Genomic DNA, 9,703 nt, shown 5'->3' with positions numbered 1-9,703 from the left:
AAAAAAAAAAAAAGAGCACTGGCTGCTCTTCTAGAAGGCCTGAGTTCCATTCTCAGCACCCATATGGCTGCTTAAAACCATCTGTAACTCCAATGCCAGGGGATATGATGCCCTCTTCTGGCCTCTGCAGGTACTGCACTCACATGGTGCACATAAAGAAACCCTGGCTCAACAACAACAACAACAAAAACCCTAATAATTTACCACCAGTTTTTTATGATCTCACATTCTCTTTTCTCTCTTATTCCTATTTATGATTATTAGTGTGTATGTGTGTGTACACGTGTGCACACACGCATGTGCAGGCATATGATCTGTAGGTGTGCGCATGCCAGCCATCATGTACACTTGGAGGTCAGAGAACAACTCTGGAGTTGTATGGATGGGCTGTAAAACACCACACGGGACTTCTGAGATCAAGCCACATTTATCTGTGAGGTGGCTTCCTACTGGCCAACTTCCTACTTTGTCACTCACGTGGGAACACATGGCTGCCAGGGTGACTGAGAGGCCCTTCAGAGGATGGTCTTGGTAGTTGGATGAGAAATGTCCCCCACAGGCTCACTGTTTGGACACTTGCCCCCCCCCAGTGGGTGGTGCTGTTGGGGAGGCGGGCTTTGAGCATCTGTGGACCTGCCCCACTTCCTGGTGTTTCTCTCTGCTTCATGAACATATGGATGAACTAGGACCAACCAGCTTCCTGCTCCCACTGCCATAATTTCCCTGACAGTGCCACGCCTTAACAACCATGCCGGGCTCTATCCCTCAGGAACCATAAACCAAATAAACTCTTTTCTCCCTAAGTTGTTCTCCCAGGGACACTTTATGATCGCAACCTAGAAGTGACTAATGCGGTAGACAGCCCAGTCATCAGAGGTGACAGGACAGCAAAGCCGACTCACAAAGATGTTGTAGATCGCCATGGTGCGGTATCGCTCCTGGATGTCCTTGTACCTCAGCTCCATGACTAGAGATTTGGACCTGATCTCCGAAATTATAGCGAGGACAAACTTGAGGTCTTCAAGGGTGCTGGGGCTCTTCTTAAGATTCTTGGCCAGGTGCTATGAGAGAATTCAGGTGAGAAGAGACCAACAAACCAAGCCCACCTCCCTCAAGAATACGGCTCTTTGTTCCGGTTCGGATGCGAGGCATTGGTATGCTGGGTGGTTTTAACTGTCAACTTGATGCAACCCAGAATCACTTGGGAAGAGAGTCTTAACGAGGAATTGCCTAGATGGACCTGCAGGCATCTTTTTGGGGGGAGGGTCGTAATTGTTAATTGATGCAGCAAGATCCATCCCGCTGTGGGTGACACCATTCCCTAGGCAGAGGGTCCTGAACAGTATGAGAATTCTCTCTCTCTGCTCTTGACTCTGTAGCTATACCATAGAGCTCCACCCCCAGGCCTTGAAGGTCTGTTTGAAATGAAGGTGGCCTTAGGTACCTCAATCTCATCCCGGAGGCTATAAAGCTCCTCCCTAGCCGATTCGTTGAGGAGCTTCCCCAGCGAGATCACCCAGGACTTCGCATTTTCTTGCACCGTGCTGGCCAAGGGCCCGAGCTGCAGCCGGATGCAGTGCTCATCCTTGATCAGTGGGTGGCGCATCACGTCGGCAGCGATCTTGGAGTAGAACTGCAGCTTCTCATCGTAGGCCACGCAGGCCGGTTTCTTGGCCGCAAACTTCTCCATCACGATGGACTTGTCCAGCTTCCAGAGGGGCCGGTACCGCTTCCACCTCTGAAGGTATTTCATGATGTTCACCAGCAGCCTGTGGATGTTTTGGGGGATCATGAGGGCTTGGTCCATGATCTGGGTGTTCTGGGAGATGTCACTGTAGAAGCTTATGATGACAACTTCTTCCTCCTCCCCCTTCTGCGGGGGGCATTCAATGCAGCTGCCGTTCATCCAGCGCACAAAATGCTGGAGGGACAAGAGTGGGCGGGAGGTAAGGGTTGAGCATGGCACGCCTCCTGGGTACATACTGGTACCTGGTAATGAGTCCAGCTATGATGGACACTCACACTATGTAGCCCTGCAAGGCTAGCCTTGAAATCATCATCCTCCTGCCTCAGCCTCATTGTGAGATTAGAAGTCTGGGTCACCATTTTCTGCTGTGTTTCTTTCTCCTTTCCTCCTCTTCTCCCTCCCTTCTGTCTTTATCTCTGTCTGCTCTCTCTCTCTCTCTCTCTCTCTCTCCTCTCTCTCTCTCTTTCTCTCTCTCTCTTCCTCCCTTCCTCCCTCCGTCTCTCCGTCTCTCTATATCTATCTATCTATCTATCTATCTATCTATCTATCTATCTATCTATCTCTATCTCTGCCTCTCTCTGTCCCGGTGGATCAAGAACACGCCACTATTATCACTCAGGTGAGCACAAGTGAGTGCTCCGCACAGACCAGCTGTGTAGAAAGGGAGGCCCGCAGAGTTAGGCTCAGTTGGTAGGAAGCTCGCCTGGCACGTACAAAGCCCCAGGCTCCATCCCCAATACAAAGTAAATTAGATGTTGTGGGGCACGCCTGTAATCCCGGCACTGCACGGGTGGAAGTAGAAAGATCAGTAATTCAGGGCCCTCAAATTGAACGGCTTCACACAGGCCAAGGGCAGCTGAGCCGGAGGTCTGCTGGCACCTCTCTGACCGACCGCGTCCACCGGCGAGCAGGAGGCAGGTGGACAAGCAGGAGGTCTGTTGCTACCGCGCTGAGGTGAGCACGTTACCTTGGTGACCTCCACACAGCCGCGGACGCAGTGGACACACATCTTATCGATCTCGTTGGCGTTTGGGTGAAGAATGATCTCTGGAGCCGACAAGATGGTTTCCGCTTGGAACAGAGGGACATTTCTGAGGATCAGAGAGTTGAAAGCCTGTAGATTCCTATGATGGGAGGGAAGTGCAGAGGACACAGGACTCAGGCTGTGAAATATATCAACCGCCGCTGCAGGGAGCAGGCTGGAGTCAAGCAGGGAGGTCTGCTCCACACTGCAGACTGGTGAGGCAGTGGAGAGGACTATGAAGCCATTGTCTACATTTATGCACCTTGGTCATTTCTGCTTGGGGGGAATCAAACACCTATTGGTAGGAAATAATCACAACTGCCACCTACAATCGTTCCCAGCAGCCCCTGCACTGCCTTTTGGGGATGCTCCCTGCTCCTCCATGACTATCATTCAACAGAATCTCCTTGCTTTGACATCTCTCCTCGGCTCTCAGAAGACAAGGACCATTGTCTCTGACCAAGACGTCGTCCAAACTCCAGCACATAGGCACTTCTGATAAAGCTTGGATGCATGGATGGATGGATGTATGGGTGGGTAAATGAATTTATGGATAGATGGATGATAGCCAGATGGATGGATACATGGATACATGGATGCATGGATAAATAGATGCATGGGTAGGTGGATGGATGGATAGATGGTAGCCAGATGGATGAACAGATAGGTAGATGGATAGATGGATGGATAGATGAATGGACACATGGGTAGGTAGATGAATGGATGGATGGATGGATGGATGGGTAGACAGATGGATGGGTAGATAGATGGATGGATGGGTGGATATAAACATGAATAGATGGATAGATAGTGTGAGAGGATAGAGATAGGATGAATAGATGGATAGTGGACAGATAATGTAAAGATACAACATATTAGGTAAAAAGTAGCTGCAGATGAGGTGCCTGGAGAACCGAGTTTGGTCTCCATCACCCATGCCAGGTGGTTCACGACTGCCGTTAAGTCCAGCTGCAGGGAGAACTAATTCTTCCGGCCCCCACAGCACCTGTACTCATGTGCACATGTGTATAATTTTTTATTTATATGAGTACACCATAGCTGTCTTCAGACACACCAGAAGAGAGCATCAGATCGTATTGCAGATGGTTGTGAGCCACCATGTGGTTGCTGGAAATTGCACTCGGGACCTTTAGAAGAGCAGTCGGTGCTCCTAACCACCGAGCCATCTCTCTAGCCCATGAATAAATATTTTTTAAAAAAATATGTTAAGGTAAGCCAGGCGGTGGTGGTGCACGCCTTTAATCCCAGCACTTGGGAGGCAGAGGCAGGTGGATTTCTGGGCTCAAGGCTAGCCTAGTCTACAAAATGATATCCAGGGCAGCTCAAGCAAAAAAAAAAAAAAAAAAAAAAAAAAAACCCTTGAAACATTGCTCACAGGCTGGCTTCTTAGAATGACTCCAAGCTATAGTGTGTGTGTGTCTTCCCTCTGGCCCAGCTATGTGGCTAGGCCACAGGACCCACAGAGGATAGCAGGGGGCTGTGTCACTTGTCCTGTGAGAAAAAGCTCTACTTGGGCCTTCTGCTTCCAGGAAGACATGTCGATACCTTGATTTCCAGAAGCAGAGAGGCTCACAGCAGGCTTTGTGAGCCATCAGGGCCTCATAGGAACAGAGCTCCACACAGAGAGGGTACCACTCCCTGCCCAGCCTCCCCATCCGGCTGGGGCTCAGCTGTCCATCACAGCCTATGACATGCAACCAGTCCGTGCCTGCTACACGTGTGCTTACTTCTGTATGAGCTTCACCAAGACGTCGTAGATCTTGCCTTCCCAGTACTCATAGTAGGAGGCTAGCTTCGGGGCCCTGCCCGTGTTGGTGTGTACCACCAGACCTTCCACCTTGGTCAGCAGGGGCCCGATGGCCATGTACCACCGGACCATGTGGTCCACATCCCTGGCCCTTTCTCGTTCAATGTACTCAAAGAACTCTTTTGCGCCTGTGGAGAAGGACAAGAGTTATATGTGTCAGCCCCATACCATGTAAGCACTTCAAGGGGCCATTGAGATGGCTCCACACATAAGGGCGCTTGCCACCAAGCCTGACTATCTGAGTTCAGTTCTCATGAACCCACATAGTAGAGAGGGCTTCTGCAAATGTCCTCTGACTCCCACAGGGGCACCATAGAAAACACACACACACACACACACACACACACACACACACACACACAGCATAACGCTATTGTATACTGTGCAAAGATTATCCTTGGATAATTCAACTGCTGACTTCTGGTGTCTGAACCCCCGTGTCTGGTTGCGATCCTTAGTCCAAGAATCTCCTATCTCAGTATTGTATAAACATCCCTGCCCCGTTATTCCCTGATTGGTCAGTAAAGCTCGCTGTCAGCCAGGGAAGAAGGAGAGAGAAACGGGAAGGGGGGGGGTAGCTACAGGACACGTCCAGGAGATGTCATGAAAACAATATCAGGACCAGAGAGAGAGCCAGATCCGTATGAAATACTCTGGGGACTTGGGCGGTAGCTAGGTTAGCTTAGAGGATTAAAATAGAGCAGCACTGTTCTGTTGTTGTGCCCTTAAAGCTTGTTAGGTAAATATAATAAATAGTCCAAAAAAAGCCGGGCGGTGGTGGCGCACGCCTTTGATCCCAGCACTTGGGAGGCAGAGGCAGGCGGATTTCTGAGTTCGAGGCCAGCCTGGTCTACAGAGTGAGTTCCAGGACAGCCAGGGCTACACAGAGAAACTCTGTCTCAACAAACCAATAATAATAATAATAATAATAAATAAATAAATAAATAAATAGTCCAGTCTCAATTATTTGGGAGCCAAAAAGGAAAACAGCAACACCCTTACAAAAAGCCACTAATAACACACAAATATGTAAGAAAATTAAAAAGAAAATAATTAAAGACACTACTTTGGGGCTGGAGAGATCGCTCAGTGGTCAAGAGCACTGGTTGTCCTTGCAGGGGCTCCGGATTACTTCCCAGTACCCGCGTGGTAACCCCTAATTCCAGGGAATCTGATGCCAGCTCCTGCCCCTGAAGGCACAGCATGCATACCCACATGCAGGCAAAACACCCATCTGCATAAAATAAAAACGGACAAAATGCTGAGAGGAAAGTCCTTTCTGCCTGCAGAGGAAGACATCAGTTACACGCGGCAGCCGTGACGCAGAACTTTGCGGCAGAAGCCGTGGGTGGCGGGCTGTCCTCAGGGACCTGGACTCAGCGCCACAGGTTCATTCTCACTGCCAGGAAAAAGTGAGTGGCGTCACCCGGGACTGTGGTGGGGGCTTGTGCCCCACAAAGGCCCTGGGTTCAAATCCCAGCAACTACATGGTGGCTCACGACCATCCGTAAGGAGATCTGACGCCCTCTCCTGGTGCATCTGGAGTCAGCTACAGTGTACTTATTTATAATAATAAATAAAATCTTTGCTGGGGGTGATGGCGCACGCCTTTAATCCCAGCACTCGGGAGACAGAGGCAGGCAGATTTCTAAGTTCGAGGCCAGCCTGGTCTACAAAGTGAGTTCCAGAACAGCCAGGGCTACACAGAGAAACCCTGTCTCGAAAAAAAACAAAACAAAACAACAACAACAACAACAAAATAAATAAATAAATAAATAAATAAATAAATATAAAATAAAATAAAATCTTTGGGCCAGAGTGAGCAGGTCCGGAGCGAGCGGGGCCAACCAGAGCTAGCAGAGGTCCTAAATTCATTTCCCAACAACCACATGATGGCTCACAACCACCTGTACAGCTACAGTNTACTCATATACATTAAATAAATAAATAACTCTTTTTTAAAAAAGAATTCCTTATTGACTCATTTAAGACAGTTTGAAACACCACAAGTGTAGTGCAAAGCAAATTTGAGCCCATAAAATAGAATTTACCTGACTCTTAACAAAGTTATACAGTCAGATGTAGGTAGTGCACTCTTGCAATCTCCCAGCACTAGGAAGTCTGAGACAGGAGGATGGCAGGTTCAAAGCTAGCTTGGGCAATGTAGTTAGAGCCCATCTCAAGAAAGGAAAAAAAAAGTCATCCGGGCGTGGTGGTGCACACCTTTAATTCCGGCATTCAGAAGGCAGAGGCAGCCAGATCTCTATGTTTGGGGCTAGCCTGGTCTACAGAACTAGTTCCAGGATAGCCAGGGCTACACAGAGAAATCCTGTCTCCAAAAAGAAAAAGGGGAAAAAAAGAAAGTTTTCGACAAGCATTTCAAAGTTACTGATAGGAAGTGATTGCTGAGCTAGGTGGTACAGGCCTTCAACTCCAGCACGCAAAAGGCAGGGGTGGGTGGGTGGATCTCTGTGGGTTCGAGGCCAGCCTGGTCTAGATGGTAAGACCTTGTCGTCCTCAAAATCAAGAGCCTAAAGGGCTGGGCCTGGCCTGGTGGCAAAGCGCTTCGCTAAACACACGAAAGGCCCTGCTTCCAGCCCAGGACTGAAGCAGGCAATGGTCATAAGGTATAAAAATATCATGTAACCCAGAACATGGCAGAGGGCGGGACACTGGCTGCCACAATACTTCCAAGGAAAGGGTTGGAGTGGTTAGACCAGTTCATTCCAGTCACTGAATGCGGCATCAACATAGAGATGGTGAACACGAGGGCTCCTCCTTCACTCCCAGGCCTACCTGGGACCCTATCCTCGGTTTTGGCGACTGGGAACCTGAAAAGGCTGACCGACTCGATTAGCGTGAGCCTGGAGTTGATGTCGTCGGCGTTCTTGTGAATCTGGTGGACCAGAGTTTCGAACTTGCCGATGGCCTGCTTGCAGCGAGTGATGTAGTCGGCGATTCCTTGGAGAAGAAAAAGCCTCTGGCTTCTGGCTCTGCCGTTCCTGGCCCACCCACCGGCATTCCTGACACCCATGGTGATGACGCTTAGCCCATAGACCCCGTTCCTGCAGCTGGGGTGACTGAGCAGTGGGTAAGAACCACTCAGCCCCTAAAGGTCCAGGACAGAGAGCCCTGGGCACTTCCTCTACAAGCATAGGAGTGAGTTTCATTGCATCCCCAGATACCTGTGTGTTTATATTTGTGTGCTTGAACATGTACATACATGCCCATAAGTAGGAACATGTATGTTCATAAACATAGATGTGCATGTATATGTATTACATGTGCACATGTGCATTATGTACATGTGTATAATTGTGTGCACATACCATATGTGTATATATCTGTGTGTGTGTGTGTAAATTTTTATGTGCATGTGTGTGTACAAATGTGTGGATGTATGTGTGTACTTATATAAGGTTGTGTAGTTTATATTAACATATTGTGACATGGGTTTTATGGGAAGGAATCATTATATAAGGTCCCTCTAGGGACTGGGCAGGTGGCTCATGGGATATGAGAGTTTCCTCTATAAACGTGAGGACCTGAGTTTGCATTCTCAGGACCCACACACGAAGCTGGGCAGGGCTGTGCAAACCTGTAACCCCAGCACTTTAAGTAGAGACAGGCAGAGCCTGAGAGCTCACTGGCTAGCCAGCCGAGCCAAAAGAGCCAAAGTCCCTAGAGCCTTGAGAGCCTCTGCCTCAAAGTAACCACGTAGAGCGTGACAGAAGAGAACACCCGATTCCTTCCTTCAGACTTTGCATGCACACCCACTTGCACACACACACACACACACATTTGCACATGTACTTGCACCCCACATGTGTGCCCATTTACACACTCACATGCACGCATTTGTGTACTTGCACACTCACACCCATGTGCTTGCATGCCTGTGTGCACACATTCGCTTGTGCGCTTGCACACTTACTTATGCCCCACATGTGTACACATTTGCACACTTACATGCACATACCACAAACACACACACACACACAAGAAATAACTGTAAAATAAACCGTAAGGTGACCAGAAGCCGTTACCTAGTGAGTTCCAGTTCAGCCTCTTGTACCCAGACCGGAAGACGCGGAGCAGCTCCTGGGAGTGGTCATCCAGGAGCGCTATCTCTGCCTCGTTCAGCGTGTTGATGAGCAGGTGGTAATGATCCAGCATGCGCTGGATCCCCTCTGTGTACCTGAGTGCCCAGCACAGGGGACAGTGAGAGATGCAGGGTAGGACATGACCTTAAGAACGATAGTAACATGTCCCCCAGTGGCCTGGCTCCCCAGCATCCTCCATCAGGACATTCACAGAGGGCGGACAGGGATAAGACTCAGGGCCTGAGAGTGTGCAAGCACAAGGCCTGTCCATCCCCAGCATTATAGGGGTAGCTGTCACATCCGTGGGGAAGGGCCTGCTAACATTCTGCGCCCAAAGAAGCAACTCTGTGTGTGAACCACTGCCTCGTGTTGACTCCTGATGTGACCAGTGCTGCTAGTCACACACCTCCAGTGCTAAAGCTTCATGTGGCTAGACTCGGGGAGGGGAACCCACCATCTTTAGCCATGTACCCTTGTGCCGAGACCGCCAGGCTCTTACCAGTTACAGCTCCAACCCTCAGTCGCACAGACCTGGCTAATCGCAGGTTACTAAAACAGCGTGGGGAGAAGTGAACGTGCAAGAGAGATTTGTGAGAAGGGCGATGGTTGGGAGGGGTGGGGTGAGAGCAGACAGGATGCAAGGCTTGCATCCGTGAAACTGTAAATGCAAGGCATGCATCCGTGAAACTGTAAATGCAAGGCATGCATACGTGAAACTGTAAACACAAGGCATGCATAAGTGAAACTGTAAATATAAGAATAATACTTTTTAAAGAAATGAGCTGGGCACAGTGGCATGAGCCTTTAATCTGAGCACTGGGGAGGCAGAGGCAGGAGGATTTCTGTCAGTTTGAAGCCTGATTGGTCTATGGAGTGAGTTCCAGAACAGCCTCCAACTCTATATAGAGGCCTTATTTCATTCATACACACACACACACACACACACACACACACACACACACACACACACATACACACACACACACCATCAAAATAGTGTC

The 9,703-nt window shown here is 49.3% G+C and overlaps 1 protein-coding gene across 1 annotated transcript in view; it reads right to left on the bottom strand.

Annotated features, from left to right (window-relative positions):
- Nucleotides 1-9,703, bottom strand: part of Dnah10 (dynein axonemal heavy chain 10) — a 354,208-nt gene that overhangs the window by 314,936 nt on the left and 29,569 nt on the right. Inside the window, exons 16-21 of the mRNA XM_021187038.1 lie at nucleotides 8,646-8,797; nucleotides 7,396-7,560; nucleotides 4,520-4,727; nucleotides 2,715-2,871; nucleotides 1,445-1,921; nucleotides 903-1,061 (exon numbers count right to left, since the gene is read on the bottom strand). Coding sequence (XP_021042697.1) covers nucleotides 903-1,061; nucleotides 1,445-1,921; nucleotides 2,715-2,871; nucleotides 4,520-4,727; nucleotides 7,396-7,560; nucleotides 8,646-8,797 — 1,318 coding nt within the window. The remainder of the gene's footprint in view (nucleotides 1-902; nucleotides 1,062-1,444; nucleotides 1,922-2,714; nucleotides 2,872-4,519; nucleotides 4,728-7,395; nucleotides 7,561-8,645; nucleotides 8,798-9,703) is intronic.

Source organism: Mus pahari, chromosome 23, assembly GCF_900095145.1.
Source record: "Mus pahari chromosome 23, PAHARI_EIJ_v1.1, whole genome shotgun sequence".
Classification (NCBI taxonomy): Eukaryota; Metazoa; Chordata; class Mammalia; order Rodentia; family Muridae; genus Mus; species Mus pahari.
Note: the sequence above shows the minus strand (reverse complement) of the source record. Positions and strands in the feature narration are given on the sequence as shown.